The sequence below is a fragment of the Bubalus kerabau genome, chromosome 18, assembly GCF_029407905.1.
Source record: "Bubalus kerabau isolate K-KA32 ecotype Philippines breed swamp buffalo chromosome 18, PCC_UOA_SB_1v2, whole genome shotgun sequence".
Lineage (NCBI taxonomy): Eukaryota > Metazoa > Chordata > Mammalia > Artiodactyla > Bovidae > Bubalus > Bubalus kerabau.
In genome coordinates, this window is record NC_073641.1 from 4,668,103 (window position 1) to 4,687,381 (window position 19,279).

General features: G+C 36.2%; 1 protein-coding gene across 5 annotated transcripts in view; it reads left to right on the top strand.

Annotated features, from left to right (window-relative positions):
* The window catches only part of RANBP17 (RAN binding protein 17), a 363,628-nt gene that overhangs the window by 22,882 nt on the left and 321,467 nt on the right, over positions 1 to 19,279 (top strand). For 4 of the 5 annotated variants that reach the window (XM_055555070.1, XM_055555073.1, XM_055555071.1 and 1 more), the window contains 5 exons: positions 3,883 to 4,049; positions 8,587 to 8,652; positions 14,374 to 14,478; positions 15,254 to 15,419; positions 18,569 to 18,642. In XM_055555070.1, the coding sequence (XP_055411045.1) occupies positions 3,883 to 4,049; positions 8,587 to 8,652; positions 14,374 to 14,478; positions 15,254 to 15,419; positions 18,569 to 18,642 (578 nt within the window). Of the gene's footprint in view, positions 1 to 2,545; positions 2,682 to 3,882; positions 4,050 to 8,586; positions 8,653 to 14,373; positions 14,479 to 15,253; positions 15,420 to 18,568; positions 18,643 to 19,279 lie in introns of all 5 variants that reach the window. The other variant, XM_055555074.1, reaches the window with a different exon arrangement.

Genomic DNA, 19,279 nt, shown 5'->3' on the forward strand with positions numbered 1-19,279 from the left:
CCTGGAATGTTATCCTTTTAATCTTCTTTTCAAATAAAAGTATTAGTCCCTCAGTCATGTCTGACTCTTTGTGATCGCTTCCTCAGGGGATCTTCCTGACCGAGGGATTGAACCCAAGTTTCCTGCATTGCAGGCAGATTCTTTACCATCTAAACCACCAGGAAAGCCTCCCCCAAAAATGGTAGTTGCTCATTCGTGTCTGACTCTTTGTGACCCCATAGACTTCTCTGTCAGTGGATTTCTCCAGGCAATAATACTGGAGTGGGTAACCATTCCCTTCTCCAGGGGATCTTCCCAACCTGGGGATAGAACCTGCCTGGCAGACATGTCCTTTACCATCTGCGCCACCAGGTCAATCCTTAAATAAAAATGTAACTTAGTTTAATTACCTATATAAATCAATCAGTTCTCCATCTCTTTCTCCTTCCTTTATTCAATCCCTACCTCCCTCTTTTCTTCCTTGCTAACTTCCCTTCAAACAGCTGTATTGAAGTATAATTTACATATCATAAAGTTGATTTGTTTTAAGTGTACAATTTTTTATTTTTGGTAAATTTACAGATTTGTGTAAACATATCCATCATACCCCCAAAATGCCCATACTCATTGACAGTTAGTCCTGCTCCCATACCACCAACCTCTAAGATGTTTTCTGCCTGTATAACGTTCACTTTTTGTGGATATTTCATGTAAATCTTACCATGTGTAGTTTTTTTACATCTGACTTCTTTCACTTAACAAAATGTTTTTGAGGTCCATCCATGTTGTAGTATGTGTTGATATTTCATTTTTAATTATAGAATAATATTCCCTTGTATAGATATGTGATGTCCTGTTATCGTTTTGCCATTTGATGGACATTTGGGTAGTTTTTGCTTTTTTGACCACAATGAGTAATGCTACCATGAACATTGACACACGTTTTTGTGTGGACATGTTTTCATTTCTCTTGAATAGATACCTAGGAGTGAAATTGCTGGGTCATAGGTAAGTTGATTCTTAACTTTTAAAGAGCCTGCACTACTGTGTTTCAAAGTGCCTGTGCCATTTCGTGTCTTTACCAGCAATGTGTGAAGATTGCAGTTTTCCCACATCTTCACCTCCTAAATCTTATCTTGATCCTCTCTTCATAGTTTCTTTCTGTATGTATTCTCTCTCAAAATATTTCTTAAGCTAGCTCTTGAGCTCAAATTTTTGTGTTCACAGTATCTGGAATTGTTCTCTTAAAGCATTTGGAGTTAATATTGAGGTATTTATATTCTCTTCACCTTTTCCCTGAAATAACATGCTAGCCTTTTGGACCAAAGTCCAAAGAGATTCTGAGTCTCAAAGTCCAAAGTATCAAGAGATTGAGTCTTTCCCCTTTCTTTTATAATCTTTTTGTGTGTTTTTTAATAGACTTTGTGGCATATTTTTTACTTGACTTCAATTAATCAGTCAGAAATATTTCATATTAAATTTCTATAATGTGTAATACTGAAAGTATCAGCCAAATGATAATAAAGTGTGACTACAAGTTTGGACTTAGTAGAGTTTTTTCTTTTAATTTATTTATTTATTTTAATTGGAGTCTAATTACTTTACACTTTTGTGGTGGTTTTGCCATACATTGACGTGAGTCAGCCATGGGTGTACATGTCTATATGATTTGGCTGGTATTTGAAAACAACAAATAGAAACTCAAACCAAAACAACCTGGCCTCTGTGACAAGTTGTTTCACCTCTTTGACTTTCATATTTTTTGCTAAGAAACAGAATAATAATAGCAATATCTTCACGTTGTTGTGAGAGCTACATAAAGCTTTTTTCAGCTCTTTTGATTTTAACTTGTTTCATAAATGCTAAGTGTTGTTGTTATTATCATATGGGCATTTGACATGCAAAGAGCCTCTAGTGCATAGCTTTCCAACTTTCTATTAACTTTTGTCTGGGAATTTTTCCAGCTGTTTGTTTCATTCTCCCATGTGTATTTCTGAACATTTCATTTTCTTCTTGGTATGACTTTTCCTTATTATCTTCGGCTGCTGCTGATGAGATTGCTGTTGTTTTGCTTGATTGTTATCATTGGCACTTGCTTATTAAACTGGAATACTATTATAAATCATGTATTGGGTTGGCCAAAAAGTTCATTCAGTTAGTTATTCACTATAGTTCTTGGTGATAATGAAAAACGTATCTTTTATTTTTACTTAAAATCAAACAGACTTTTCCAATTATAAGCATAACATGAGAAAATGTGAAACATTCAACTAACAAAACAGAAATAGAGTCTATTAAAATTTTTTTTTTTTTTTGCCTTGGATAGTAAACGTATTAGCTGGTATCTTTTCTCAAGGTGTTTGGGAGTGGTGCTTGTTGATACCTACCTTAAATGTGAAACTTGGTTTGTCTCCCATTTGGTTGTTTTATTATTTTTGAAATTACCTTGCCAGTCGTTACTGCTACTAACATATGGTTTCCTTATGTCCCTTCCAGGTTAAAATTTTTCAGGATATTAAAAATAAAACTAATAGAAGTAAATAAATCGATTTTCTTTTATATTCAGATGGCAGTATCATTTTCTCAAGTTTCGTCGTGGAAATAAAAAATTATGTGTAATGAAGTTTAAAAGAACCATATTGTTTTAATCCATAGGAGAAACCATTTAATGCTAGGAAAATCTGTCTTTTAATCTAATTTGTGTAAGTGTGTGATTTTAATGTTAATAAAAATTAAGGTTGAAATGTGCCAGTTGTGAGAACTTTTTTTTCTTATGTCACGATTCTCATCATAATTGTCAAGAACAGCTGTTGAAAGTGTTCTCAAATTTTGGAGTTGTTTCCATTAAAGCTATTTTTAGTTAAATAGTGAAGTATTTACTTTTTCTTCACTCTTTTCCCAAATTGTATGCTGGCCTTTGAGGCCAAAGAAGAAGTGGAATCTTTTCCTTTTATAACATTTTTTTCTTCTGTTTTTCTGTTAGATTTTATGGCCTGTTTTTGCCTAAGTTACTCCTCCATCGTAGCTGGAATTTGCTACCCACTGTTAATTATTTTGGTGTATAAACTGTATTATAGGCTTTATTATTGTGTTCATACATTCTTTAACTTACATACTTATTTTATTGCATTGTTTTATATGTACTTTTTCTGCCACTTACACAGCCAGATAGTGTGTAGTCAGTTTTGCTATAACATGACATATGTATTCCTAAAAGTGACTGCCGTGCAGTGTTACATAGTAAAACCACTGAGCTTATTAGAGAAATGGGGGTATAGAAATAAAATGGGAGCATTTTGTCAGTGACACATAAAAAAGGATAGAAGTCAAAAGGCATAGTAGAGTTTACACATGTTAAATGACTAGGAAATACTAAATAGTAGAATAAAGATGGGGTTTTATCTTAAAGAAGACTGAAGTTTGTCGAAGTAGGCTTTCAAAGGGTTGCAATTTGTGAGTTATTACAAAGTGGCAGAAGGAAGGTGATCTGATATAGGATGGAAAATTATAAAACCAAGAGGGATGAGTGAGTCTGGTAACACACAAGATGAACTGAGAAAGCTAGTAGATGCATGCATTTTGAGTATGGCTTGGTTAATTTGACTTGGTTGCAGTCTTCTATATTCATCTAGTGTTTTTTTTTTTTCTAAATGAATTATGTAAAAACAAAAGTGACATCTGCATTATACTCATACTGTCTCCTAATATATCAGTTGAATTGGAACAAATTTGCTTTATACAGATAAGCCTTATAGGAAAACTGACTATGTGAGCAAGTACATATCTTGGAGAAAGGAATTAACTTTTTGTCAAAGAATGGGTCATCACTGCCTGTTTTTAGATGATTCATAATATGTTACTGAAAAGTCCAAACGATGAAAGAATATTTTTTTATTTTTACAGGAAACTACATTCTTAATTATGTGGCATCACAACCCAAGCTGGCTCCGTTTGTTATCCAAGCTTTAATTCAAGTCATAGCTAAAATCACTAAATCAGGGTGGTTTGAAGTTCAGAAAGACCGATTTGTCTTCAGAGAAATTATTGCTGATGTGAAGACGTTTCTTCAGGTAAGAAGGCCTTATTACATTATAAGAACATAAGTAATTTTTGTTTGTTTGAAAAACTGCTTTTCTTAAAGCTGTATAGTTTGTTTTGTGGCTACTAGAATGACATTACTGACGATTTATTATTTATCCTCTGGAGCCTGTATTTTTTATTGCCAGGAAAAGAGGATCATGTTGTATTAACTTCCAAACCTGAAGAATGCAAATTATAATGTTTTGTAGTTTCAAAAATACATGTTGTCCTTTCTAACTGTGTGAGTCTGTGTATTGCATATATGCAAACGTGTATATTTTCGTGTATTTTATCTAACTTAATGCTTATTACATCTCTTTGAAGGGAATTACATTTTATAAATGAGAAACTGAGGCTTAGAAAAGTTAGTTAATTTGTATAGGGTTGCATAGTGACCTTGTAAAGCATGGTGATAGTACTTCAGCAGGTTTTCTAACTTAAGACACATTAAAAATTTTTTTATCTTATACCATGTTGAGTTATACTAGTTTCTCAAGAATGTTTTTAACCTAAATGATTAAAATTATAACATACACAAGTTCAGGTATTTGGGCTGGAAAAAAAAAGGAAAGAAAAGCTGTGCTGTGTTGTGCTTAGTGGCTCAGTCGTGTCTGATTCTTTGTGACCCCATGGACTGTAGCCCACTAGGCTCATCTGTCCACGGGGATTCTCCAGGCAAGAATACTGGAGTGTGTAGCCTATCCCTTCTGCAGGGGATCTTCCCGACCCAGGAATTGAACCAGGGTTTCCTGCATTGCAGTTGGATTCTTTACCAGCTGAGCTATCAGGGAAGCCCAAATAAAAGCTAGGGAACACTAATTTAAATTGTTCCAGTGATTCCATTTGCCATTCCACATAGTATGTTCCAGGGTTTGATATGGGGAACTTAAATCTGCTCTTTTGTGTTCCTCTATGCCTCTTAGGATGACCATCATGCCCTGTTTGGTATGATTCAGATACTTAAAGATAGTTTGTTCAGTTCAGTTGCTCAGTCGTGTCCGACTCTGCGACCACATGGACTGCAGCATGCCAGGCCTCCCTGTCCATCATCAATCTCAGAGTTTACTCAAACTCATGTCCTTTGAGTCAGTGATGCCATCCAACCATATTATCCTCTGTTGTCCCCTTCTCCTCTCGCCTTCAATCTTTCCTAGCATCAGGGCCTTTTCCAATGAGTCAGTTCTTTGCATCAGGTGGCCAAAGTATTGGAGTTTCAGCTTCAACATCAGTCCTTCCAATGTATATTCAGGACTGATTTCCTTTAGGATTGACTGGTTGGATCTCCTTGCAGTCCAAGAAACTCTCAAGAGTCTTCTCCAACACCATAGTTCAAAAGCTTCAGCACTCAGCTTGCTTTATAGTCCAACTCTCCCATCCATACATACTGGAAAAACCATAGCTTTGACTAGACAGACCTTTGTTGGCAAAGTAATGTCTCTGCTTTTTAATGTGCTGTCTAGGTTGGTCATAACTTTTCTTCCAAGGAGTAAGCGTCTTTTAATTTCATGGCTGCAGTCACCATCTGCAGTGATTTTTGGAGCCCAAGAAAGTAAAGTCTGACACTGTTTCCATTGTTTCCCCATCTATTTGCCATGAAGTGATGGGACCAGATGCCATGATCTTCGTTTTCTGAATGTTGAGTTTTAAGCCAACTCTTTCACTGTCCTCTTTCACTTTCATCAAGAGGCTCTTTAGTTCTTCTTTGCTTTCTGCCATAAGGGTGGTGTCATCTGCATATCTGACGTTATTGGGATTTCTCCCAGCAGTCTTGATTCCAGCTTGTGCTTCACCCAGCCCAGCATTTCTCATGATGTGCTCTGAATGTAACTTAAATAAGCAGGGTGACAATATACAGCCTTGACGTACTCCTTTCCCGATTTGGAACCAGTCTGTTATTCCATGTCCATTTCTAACTGTTGCTTCCTGACCTGCATACAGATTTCTTAAGAGGCCGGTCAGGTGGTCTGGTATTCCCATCTCTTTAAGAATTTCCCAGTGTTTGTTGTGATTTAAAGATAACGTACTTTTAAATGTGTGGGTTTCCTAGGTGGCACTAGTGGTAAAGATCCTGCTTGCCAATTCAGGAGACATAAGAGACATGGGTTTGATCCCTGGGTCAGTAAAATTGCCTGGAGAAGGACATGGCGACCCACTCCATTATTCTTGCCTGGAGAATCCCATGGACAGAGGTGCCTGGTGGGGTACAGTCCATAAGGTTGCAAAGAGTCAGACGTGGCTGAGGTAACCTAGCACACACACGCTTTTTCATGTAAATTTTATCCCTGATCGCAAGAAAGTACTTTAGCTGGTGTTACTGAAGAAGTGGTCTGTTATAAATCTCAAGGAAAAACTGGCAGTTTGGATTAATTGAGAGATGTTTGGTGTTGGCTTATTGGCAATTAGAGGCAATTTGGACTTTCTGAGATGTTATTGTTTATACAGTACCTGTCAAATTTAGTCACTATGTAAGATGTAATTCCGTCATACATTGTAATACTAGAAACCCCAGAATATCAAACTCTAGACTGTACTGCTTCTCTTTTATTCATGTTGTTGAAATCCTGGTTAACAAATATTTGATTATCTAAAACCTCAGTGGAGTAAGTGTATTTTTAGCCCTGAGGAGATCTGCTCTAGGACAGAGGAATAGTTTATTCAGTAACACATGTGTTTCTCACTTCATAGTTGTACATATAATTTTGACTAATGCAGTAGGACCCCTCGCTTTCATTTACTAAGATTGTACACAGTTCTTCAGCAGTCATTAGTGTAAACAAGAATAGACTTGACATTTCTTTTAAAATAAAGAATGAACTGAATGAAATTAAATCATTCTTGTTGGCTAGCAATTTTTAAGCTCCCTTTTCAGTGGCTGGTAGGTTGAGCTTATTGTATTGGGCTTTAGTGTGCTTTTATCAGTTTTGGAAGGCCAGAAGAAACAGAAAATGTTTTATCTTCAAAGTTTATTATAGTATCACCAAAAAACCACTTGCTTTCTGGGTATTATGACCTCACTTAACCTGGAGTCATGAGAAAGACAATTGACTTAATGTTTTGGTACTCCAGAATGATACCCCTTGGTTCCTTTGGGTATTAACAGCTTCTTTGAATTTTGTACTAAAAATTATTTTAGGTTTGTGAAATTTTTAATGGCCTGAAATTTTGCACGTCTTTTTTCTCTGTTGTTGTAACCTTCTTGCTGCCATACTTTTAACATTTACGTCCCTCCGTTCTACATGTGTATCCAGGAGATAATACTGTCGTCTAGGACAGTGCTATTCAGATTGCTGGTCCACAGCGAGATAAGGAGTTTATGTTAGAATAAAGATGTCAGTAAATCAACATGGTCCTTACCTCACTGAGAGAGACTTGCTATGAAAAAAGTGCAGCTGAACTGCACAGTGTGCTTAGTGACTATCTGTTCTATATTCTGGTGCAAACTCTTCTGTCATGAACCAGTATCAAACCATTCTCAGATCAGAATCTAGTTTGCAGACTACCAGTAGATTCATGGGCCAACAGTTGGTTAGGGAATGACTCTTTAAGGAGCAGTGGCCTGGTTTACACAGGAGATGGATGCTTCAGTAATGAGATCTGTAGTTTGGTTCATAGAGTTAAGATTGTCCTAAAGGGCCATAAAGAATTAATGCAAAAATTAAAGATGTTTCCTTTATTTTCTTATTCTGAGATAATTTGAATTTAATTATACCTACCCAGTGTTAGTGAAATTCTGCAATAGAAGGAATGACCAGCTATAAAATTAAGACTTGAAAAGGATCTGTATTGCTTTTTAAAATTATTACACAGTAATTGGATGTTACATTTTTATTCTCATACTCCAGTATGATTTTGCAGTTGGGTAATTTGTTAGTAATATCCATATAAAATCTGAATTTTGATTTGAAGGAAGTTATTGAAATTAAATTGGAAGCTGATTATGTTAAAACATCATACTATATTGATAGTCATGTATTTATTTACCCAGTGCATTGGACAGTTCACATGCCTTCATTATAGATCCGTATGTAAATGAATACGTGTACACTATTAAATAAAATTAAAAGGGCCTAAGTGACCTTACCTGATATTAGGTCAAGGGATTTAAATTAATTTCTAAGCTATTTATTAATTATTTATTGAATGCATCTATCTCAGTAACCTTCAAGCAAATTTATAGAGCTAAAAATTGTTTTTTGTTCCTTATTTGTAGTCTTAGGAAAATGAAACTCTTGTATTAATATTTTGAGGTTTAGTTTATTGAAAGTCACGCATGCTGAAGATATTTTATAGAGTGTATGCAATTCTAAGTTTTTTCCCACTCAGCTATATATCTACATGTATCCTTCAAAAAATGAACATGAAATTATTTTTATCTGTGGACCTCATACTGATTTTTCTATATATTTTAATAAGTAAGAAAATGTGATGTTTCATAATTTAATTACTTGTAAATATTAACTGGTTTATGCATTAAGAACCAATCATGTGTCTCCATTTAGGCTAAACTTGTTTTTTTTTTTTCCAAAGGGTGCTATGGAACACTGCATAATAGGAGTAATAATCCTTTCAGAATTGACTCAGGAAATGAACCTGGTAAGCCTTTCCATCTAATGGTGACATGAAGTTTGCTAAGTAATGCTGTTTCTTTGATGTAAAACTTTGTATTGTGTAAAACTCTGAATAAGCAAGTCTTTTTTTGGGGGGGCTGTATTTTATTGTTGGGATAATTAAGTGTTGGAAACTTTTATTGTTATTGAAAATAATAACAACAAGTAAAGTACTACAAAGAACAGGAAATTAGACTTGGTCCTCTATGGCAGTTGGATAATTGTTCTTTTATATTCCATGTATATAGTAATATACTAATCATACAAATAAATTGTATGCAAAAGTAAAACAAGCCTTTATTCCCTTACAAATAAAAGACAAGCAGTTTGGTGAATTGATTTCTCAATAATGGATACACAGCTGCTGCTGCTGCTGCTAAGTCACTTCAGTCGTGTCCAACTCTGTGCAACCCCATAGACAGCAGCCCACCAGGCTCCCCGTCTTTGGGATTTTCCAGTCAGGAACACTGGAGTGGGTTGCCATTTCCTTCTCCAATGCATGAAAGTGAAAAGTGAAAGTGAAGTCGCTCAGTTGTGTCTGACTCTTAGCGACCCCATGGACTGCAGCCTACCAGGCTCCTCCATCCATGGGATTTTCCAGGCAGGAGTACTGGAGTGGGTGCCATTGCCTTCTCCAGGATACACAGCAGGACTCATCAAAAAACAGGCTACCTGGCACTCACTTGCTAGCTTCAGTTTTCACCCTGTAAAAGCAGAATTTGCAGAAGCTACACTTCCCCCCACCAGTGCCTTTATGAACTCAGCAGTTGAGCACATCCTCACCTGCTTTTGTTCGCTTTTGTATTTAACATGGTTCCAAACAGAACAAAAGGAAGAGATGAGTTTTATATGGAATAATGTTATAATAGAGGGAAATGTAGTGTTTATATTTAAGAATTTATTTAAGTGTTTATATTTAAGAAGTACAGCTGGCATACAATATTATGTTAGTTTCAGGTGTAAAATACAGTGATTTGATGTGTGTGTGTATGTGTGTGTGTATGTGTGTGTGTATATATATATATATATATATATGAATTGATGATCAACACTTAAGTCTAGTAAGCATCTGTTGCCATACAAAGCTATTAAAATATTATTGACTATTCCTCATGCTGTACATTATATCCCTGAGACTTATTTAATTACTTGAAGTTTGTACCTCTTAATCCTCTTTACCTATTTATCCAACTCCCATACCCCATCTCTGGCAACCACCAGTTTGTTCTCTGTGTCTGAGTCTTTCTGCTTTGTTTTCTAAATTCCACATGTAAGTGAAATCATACAATATTTGTCTTTCTCTGTCTGACTTATTTCACTTAGCATAATACCCTCTAGGTCTACCCATGTTACTGCATACAACATGATTTCATTCTTTTTAAATGGCTGGGTAATATTCCATTGTGTGTATATATGTCACATACTCTTTATTCATTCATCTATTGATAAACACTTCCATATCTTGGCTATTGTAACTCATGTTTTCTTTGGATAAATACCCAGAAGTGGAATTGCTGGATCATATGGTAGTTCTATTTTTAATTTTTTGAGGACCCTCCGTATTGTTTTCCATAGTGGCCGTGTTAGTTAACATTCCCACCAATAGCACAAGGGTTCCCCTTTTCTCACGTCCTTGCCAACACTTGTTATCTGTTGTCTATTTAATAATAGCCATTCTGAGAAAGGTGAGGTGATATCTCATTGTGGTTTTGACTTGCATTTCCCTGAAGATTAGTGATGCTGAACATCTTCTCATATGTCTGTTGGCCATCTGTATGTCTTCCTTGGAAAAATATCTTTTCATGTACTCAGCCTATTTTTTATTCAGATTGTTTTTTGGTACTGAAGGTAGGGAAGTTTTTAGCAATTATGGCTTCAAGTATGTTATGTGCTTTTTTCTTTCTCTCTTCTCCATCTGGGGCCCCTATAATAATGCAAATGTTAATATACTTGTGGTTGTCTTAGAGGTCCCTTAAACTATCTCATTTTTTAAAAAATTCTTTTTTCTTTTAACTATTCCACTTGGGTTGTTTTCATTACTCTGGCTTCCAGATTGCTCATCCATTCTTTTGCTTCCTCTAATCTGCTGTTGATTCACTCTAGTGTATTTTTCATTTCAGATATGGTATTCTTCAGTTCTGATTGGTTCTTTTTTTATATTTTCTATTTCTTTGTTGAAGCTCTCACTGAGTTCATCCATTTGTCTCCCAATTTTGGTGAGCATCTTTTTGACTGTTACTTTGAACTCTTTATCTGGTAAGTGCTTATCTCCATTTTGTTTAGTTCCTTTTCTGGGGTTTTGTCTGATTCTTTCATTTGGAAGGTAATCCCTCATCTCCTCATTCTGTCTGTGTTTGTTTCTATGTAGTAGGTATATCAGCTACATCTCCTGGTTTTGAAACAGTCATCTTAGATAAAAGGTGTTTTGTGGGGCCTGCTGGCACAGTCTCCCTGGTCACTGGAGTCAGTTGCTCTGGGCGCTCTATCTCCCCTCTATGGGCTGCATGTGCCCTCCTGTTGTGGCTGAGCTGGGATTGCCATGGGGGTGGTGGCTTTGGGGCTGGTCCTGACCCAGCTGGCTGAGAGGGCTGGCTGTGAGGCTGTAGGTAGGCTGATGTGCTGATACTGTGGTTTTCTCATTGTTTCCTCTCAGGGAGCACATGATCTGATTTACATTTGGTCACTTAACTAAGATAGCCTCTGCCAGGCTTCTTCAATTGTAAATTTATTCTTTTCTCCTTTGTAAGTAATAAATATTATGTGGGGAGGTACTTTATACTCTGAAAATACCTTATTAATACCTCATTAAATTTTTAATTTATTCATTTGTTATTTCTATCAGCACAGATTCCTGGTTTCCAACTTTGTGTAATGTGTTATAGTTTGTTAGTAACATTATATTTTGATGCCCAAATTTTCCCAAATTTGGCTGTTAGAAACCCTTTCAAACTGGCATCTCTGTTCATTTGACATTTACTCACCATCCTTTAGGAAAAGGCAATGGCACCCTACTCCAGTACTCTTGCCCGGAAAATCCCGTGGACAGAGGAGCCTGGTAGGCTGCAGTCCATGGGGTTGCTAAGAGTCAGACACGACTGAGCGACTTCACTTTTACTTTTCACTTTCATGCATTGGAGAAGGAAATGACAACCCACTCCAGTGTTCTTGCCTGGAGAATCCCAGGGATGGCGGAGCCTGGTGGGCTGCCGTCTATGAGGTCTCACAGAGTCGGACACGACTGAAGCAACTTAGCAGCAGCAGCAGCAGCAGCACCGTCCTCTGGACATTTCCTTCCTGTTGCAAGGTGTTCCAGGCTTATCTTGTGTAGAACCAAGTACATACCTTTTCAGAAAAAGCTTCAAGTTCTGAAGTGCAGTTGGGTTTTCTGATAAAAAATACGTGGCTTCTGCAGAGACATTTTACTCAGCCTAGTTTTAGAGCATTAACAATTTCAACTATCATTTCTTAAGTACTTCTGAACCAGGCAATAGGGAGATCTACAATCCATAATGAAAATAAAATATTATAGTTGTCAAATGTGAGCCAGGTAAATTCATGCAGGATCAGTAACATGTGTCTTTTAAGAAAAAGATCTGAACTTGAGACTTCCAAAAAATTTAGAATTTTATGTTGTCTTGCTTTTGTAACAGCTAAGACTACTTATTTCACTAAATTCTCAAAACTAACCTATATTCACAGATGAGAAAATTAAAGTTTATAGGCACACCGTATCTGTAAATGGGCTTCCCGGTGGCTCAGTGGTAAAGAATCTGCCTGCAATGCAGGAGACGCAGGAGACCCAGGTTCAATCCCAGGGTCGGGAAGAGCCCCTGGAGGAGGGTGTGGCAACCCACTCCAGTATTCTTGAGACATAGTTATACAGTAGAAAATGGATACATAATTCCTCTTCTCAAAAACATTGAACATCTATAAATGAGTAAGCCAAGTAGAATGTATTTGTTGTTGTTGCTATAGTTGTTGTAGCTGCTAAGTCATGTGCCTAGGAGGTAACTCTGAAATAAGACCTGGATTTGTAGTTTAGCTCTATTGCCTACTACTTTGTTCAGTGTGTTTAAACTTACGTATCACTATCTGTAAAGTGAGAATGACACTTTCTGAAGGTCGCACTATGATTAGTTAGGTAAATTACTAGCACAAGTCCTAGTATGTACAAGTGCTCAGTAAACCCAGGGTTCTTCCCTCTGTATTATAGATATGTGTGCTGTGCTAAGTCGCTTCAAGTCATGCTTGACTCTTTGCAACTTATTGACTGTGGTCCTCCAGGCTCCTCTGTCCATGGGATTCTCCAGGCAAGAATACTGGAGTGGGGCTCTTCCCGACCCAGGGATCGAACCTGGGTCTCCTGTGTCTCCTGCATTGCAGGTGGATTCTTGACCACTGGGCCACTGGGAAGCCCATTTACAGATATGGTGTGCCTATGAACTTTAATTTTCTCATATGTGAATATAAGTTAGTTTTGAGGATTTAGTGAAATAATATGTGAAGGGTACATAAGTTGAGATTGTAATAATGGTATATGTTATTACTAATTTGTATTGAGAAATTTTTTTATATATTGAGGGAAACTGAAGAAACATACCTATTAAAAGACAGATGGACGTTTGATTTTAAAAAAGGGAGAAATGCTGCAAATGCTAATTTAAATATTGCATAATGGATAGAGATCCCAGTAACTGCTTTCTGTAGTCACTTTGGACTTCTGTTATGTTTCATGTTCCTGTGAGTAAGTGTGGCATCTAAGTATAGTATGATGGAGCTTAGGAAGTATCAGATAATCAATTTTGATCCCACTGCTTTTTTCCAATATAAACATCAGTAAGGAAAATGGTTTATTTTCATTTTTCAGATAGCAAAAGGAACGCTATAGCAACTGTTGCCTCTGGTATTAACAAATCATTAGAGTATCAGACTTCAGTTTTATTTGCTGTTTCCTGGTGATAAATGGAAATATTAATGGTATTAATATCATACTTTTTGCCATATTATATTTTAGATTAGAGGCTCAACAACTATTCTTGGTAAACTTATTCTTAAAAATTACTTATTATTAACTAGTAAAATATTCAGAAGGAATATATTGTGGCTTATGTAATAAATCAAATTTCTGATTATTTATAATTTCTGCCTTGGGATTTTTTTAAAGAATATCAGAATATATGAATCAGTGACATACGCATCTGGTATATATAGGAATATCACTTTCATATGCAAGAATTTTCTGTAGCTGATTCAGTTTACTGATTCACAGAAGATAAGAATTTTAAGATTATCTTAGAAATTTTTCTTTTTATAGATGGAGTCTGAGTATCAGGGAGGTTGTTTCTTCCCCAATGCAAATTATGCATGTCTCAGGAGTTGATAGTATCTATCTATTATTTTATAATGTCTGTTTATAATGCCTCTGAAATATTATTTATTCTTGTTTTTAATTTTAGGATCAGTATAGTCTGCAGAAAAAGCACTGAATTAAAACAATCCAGAAACAGGGGGTGCTAATTGTGGCTCTGCCATTATTAGCTCTTTGAGTAACCCTGAACAAATAACTTACCCTAGCAGATTTTTAAAAGCTCTTCTAGCCCTATACTTTATGATTATTTGATCATTGATTTCACTCTTTCTTACATAGTGAATTTTTTCTTTGCTGTTTGGTAACTCTGGCTAAATAAATTCATCTTGAACTTTTTAGGTTGATTATTCTAGACCTTCAGCAAAACACAGGAAAATAGCTACCTCATTTCGTGATACTTCTCTCAAGGACATTTTAGTGCTAGCATGCTCTCTTCTAAAAGAGGTAAGTTAATAATTGAGCATCCTGTTTCAGAAGAATTTCAGATGAATCCCCTGGTACCCCATTCTGCCTTTTGAGGAGTTATTGTGGATACTTTTAAGTACAGTTGTTTTTTGCTAAGTTGTGTCTGACTCTGCGACCCCATGAAGAGTAGGTATGCACAAATCTAAACAGTTCCAAAAAATTCACTTTTATTTAATAGGGATATAATAAAGTAGGATCCAAAGGTAGTTTGATAACTTGTCTTTGGGTAGTAGTTTCTTTGTTTTCTTACTGTACATTATTGCAGAAACTAATTGAGACTTTTGAGAGGGGTCGGGATTGTTCTCCAGAAGCTTACGACTGTCCCCCCACATTCAAACAGCCTCTGAGAACCTTTGTTAGCTGAACGTGTATCGTTTATTCATGAAGTCCCCACACGTTTTCTTTAAGAATATTGTATTTTCAGTTTGTTCCAATTGCTCCTTTGAGCTAATGAATCCTGTACATTTATACATTTGTGCTGTGTAAAGTATTTGTCCTGAAGTTGCTTCTCACAACTGTAAAAGGTGACCTCCATTTTGCATTTAAATATGAAAGGTTGTTATCCCCATTTTACAATATTAAGTTTGAGAATAGTCTATTACCGCAACATCCCTTTGCAATTTCTTTTCTTTTTTCTTTCTTTCTTTTTTTAAACTAATTTTAATTTGGCACTGAAGTTATTTAAATTAGATTGAGTAAAAATTTTTAATTGATATATTTCATAATATTTTATTTGACTTTGAACCTTTTTCAGATATTGGCCAAGCCTTTAAACCTTCAGGATCAGGATCAACAAAATCTAGTAATGCAAGTCTTGAAACTGGTCCTCAACTGCCTTAACTTTGACTTCATTGGCAGTTCAGCAGATGAATCTGCAGATGATCTTTGCACAGTACAGATTCCAACGACTTGGAGAGCAAGTAAGAAGAAAGTTTAGTATAAGGAATGGTCAACATAAAAGACATAGGATTAAGCAATATTGTTGCCTTATGTGCAATTATCTGTTTTTTACTTGGCAATCAAAAAGTTTAAAAAATTGTAACCCAAAGTAGCTGCTGATACCCAGTGTTGAAATCTGTTTTCCTCAATTTAATTCATAGTAACCTCATATTTTGATTTTGGAAAAAAGAGAAGACAGCTCTATTGTTGGAGGAAAATAAGTTTAGGTAGGGAAATGAAGAGTTTTGTTTTCAAATTTTCAGATAAACAGAGTAGGAGAGGGTATAACACTTGGCAAGAGATATCATCATTTTTTCAAAGTTATGAAGCGAGTGAATTAGAGTAGCTAACTTAGCAAAGCAGAATTGCAATTTACTTTTTTACAGAGAAGGATACCAAAAAGGAGCAAACGCATATGCTCTTACTCATCCCGGAAAGATGGTGACAGTAGGGTTTTCCTGTTGAAGTCAGAGCGGGGAGTGGGGCTGATAGGCTTGGTGAAGAGCCTGTGTTCTGCACAGACACCCCCGGGGCCTTCTCTACCATCTGTGCTGCTCTGTGACTGCCCTTTTCCCTTCTCTAAGTGCACTTCCCTCTCAGTTCCCAAGACCAGAGCTTTTTTTCCTTGAGAAATTAAACTGGAGAGGTTTCATATTCCAGGGTATCAGATACAGTAGAGAAGGACCATACATTTGGTAAAAACTTCTAATACGGAAATCAGAGACTAAAACAATTAAAAGGAACTTAGTATCTTGATAGTGGTGATGAATGCATGAACCAACATATGTTGTAAAAATTGTGCAGACTGACTATACAGATACCAACACACAAAAACACCCACACAAATACATGTAATATTGGGAAAGCCAAATAAGATTGGATTTTATCAGTGTGCTTTCTTGATTGTAATATTGTGCTTTAGTTTTGTAGCAACTTACCATTTGGGGAAACTGGGTGAATAAAACATAAGATCTCTCTGTATTATTTCTTGCAATTGCATATGAATCTAATTATCTCAATAAACATTTTTAAAGGGGAGAGTTAGTAGAAACAAAGTGAAGAGTAGAAATAAATTTCCAAAAGGGTTAATTAATATCCTCAGAGAGATTAAGAAAAAGTAATGCATTCCTGAAACATGAATAGAATATTGTTTCAAAAACAGAAGTTCAGAGACTGTTCCAAATGTAAAAGTTGCCAAAATAAAACATTCAGTAGAATAGTTGGAAGATAAAGTTAAGGAAATATCCTAGAAAGTAGAATGAAAAAAAGCAGGAAGAGATTTATAGGAGGAAAAACATATAAGAATATTAGAGTATGAAACTAGGAGACTTGGCATTTATTAGGAGTTCAGGAAAGGACAGGAAAAGCAGAAGGAAATTTGCAAACAATACCAAAATTTCTCAGCACTGAGACACACAAATATTCAGATTGAAAGATCCAATAAGTACCCAGTTACATCATTTCATAATGAATGAAAAAAATATATACTAAACTTCATAATCATGACATTTCAGAATAAAAGTGATAAAGATCCTAAAATCTACCAGAAACAAAGTCACCTATAACGGACTGGGATCAAGAATACCATTAGACTTCTCAACAGTAACACTGGAAGCTAGAGGGCAATGGAGTAATAATATCCCCAGATTTCTGAGGGAAAATAATTTTCAAACTAGACTGAAATTATCAAGTATAAGAGAAAATATTTTCAGACATATAAATTATTCTGAAATTTATCCCTTATGTGCTTGCTCTTAAGAATCTACTTGATACACAAGCCAAGAAAGTAGAGGATATGGGGTTTTGGAAAGCTTTAACACAAGATAACAGTTAGCAGACATAAGATAATTATGTAACACATTTGGGAACAGTCATTCTAAGTTGAAGAAGGCTCTGGGAGGAAGGGTGGGAAAATGGAAATGAAAGTTTTTTAATGTTATTGACTATGTGGAAAATAGCATGAAGAACATTTTACACATCTGTCAGAGCATTTGGAAAGAATTAGTGACAGATATCTGTCTATACAACTAAGTACAAAAAAGATGGTATGATTAAATCCAGGGAGTGTTAGAAATGTGATATAATCATAGTTTACTTGGCTCAGCTGTTAGAATTATTTACATAGTCATAATAAATGCTTAGAATTGACTTAATCTCAAATTGTTATAACAGTAGATGGATTTTTGAGAGAAGATGGTTTGTAGGAAGAGTGATGGGAGTAGAGGGGTGAGTGATTAGACATACACTGTAACAAGTTCATTTGCTATCTAAAAACAGTCAAATAAAAACATGTAGTACGTACAGCCAGAGAAGGCAATGGCAACGCACTCCAGTACTCTTGCCTGGAAAGTCCTATGGACAGAGGAGCCTGGTGGGCTGCAGTCCACGGGGTCAGGAAGAGTCGGACACGACTGAAGCGACTTAGCAGCAGCAGCAGTACATACAGCATGTCATTTGGAAACATATTTAAATATAGCTGCTGCTGCTGCTGCTAAGTCACTTCAGTCGTGTCCGACTCTGTGCAACCCCGTAGACGGCAGCCCATCAGGCTCCCCCATCCCTGGGATTCTCCAGGCAAGAACACTGGAGTGGGTTGCCATTTCCTTCTCCAATGCGTGAAAGTGAAGTCGCTGAGTCGTGCCCGACTCTTAGCGACCCCATGGACTGCAGCCTACCAGGCTCCTCCATCCATGGGATTTTCCAGGCAGGAGTACTGGAGTGGGGTGCCATTGCCTTCTCCGTAAATATAGCTAAGAGTTGAAAAGTAGTCAGCATGGAGTAGGGGAGAGATCTTTTTTACTGTGTACTTTTTAGTACTGTTTACTTTCTGATATTGTTTGAATTTTTAAATGTTTATGTTATTTTACTATAGAAAACAGTGAGAAGGTTCTCTCAGTGAGAACTGTAAATGCTACATAGAAATAAGGAGCATCTGATCTAATTCTATCTTCGTATTATTTCCATCTTTCAAAGGGAAATAGCTAGGAATTTAAAAGGAATTAGCCTAACTAGAAATAAAGATTGGCTACATGCTGAGGTCTTAGAGTTCTTGGTTTGTATGATAATGTCTTACTGTGCTAAATATCACTGAATGAAAAGTAATGGTGTTAGATTTTTTTTTTTTTTTCAGTTTTCCTGGAACCAGAAACATTGGATCTTTTCTTTAATTTGTATCATTCACTTCCACCACTCCTATCTCAGTTAGTAAGTAAAACTCATTCATTATTTCATTTAAAAGTACCTGTGATATTTATCTCAGGGTGGTACATATTTACTTTATTTATATGCTTGATTGAGTTTACCTCTCATAAGAAATTCTTAACACCATCTATCTGGGATATGTATTGCTTAACCTATTTGTCAATTTCTACTTATAGTCCATAGTTCCTGCCATTTCACTGGTGAGCCCAAAACCCATAACTGGTGATTTAGTTCGTGCCCATAGCCAAGACAACCTATCAACCTCTAAAGATCTTTTTTCCTACTCAGTCCCCAGCTCTTCTTCTGGTACTCAGTCCAGCAGTTTGCCACACCACCTGGTACCTTCCCTTCTCTTAACCTCTCTCCACCTCTTTCTTCACTGCGTGGCTTGCCATGCAGCCCCCATCAGATGTGTCCAAATGAGAAACCAGGGGGATCTGCTCACTTGGTTTTATGTTCATCACTGCAGTTGTTCATTTTCTTTTTTGAATCAAGTCCTATTGTATGCTAAAAAATTCAGACTCTTTGGTTACATAGAAATTTGAGATTCTGGATTCCATCTTTGTGGAATCTAAAACAGAGACCAGGCAAGATTGAAAAAAAAAGAAAAAGTTGTCAGTTTAATATCTAAGCTTGTAGA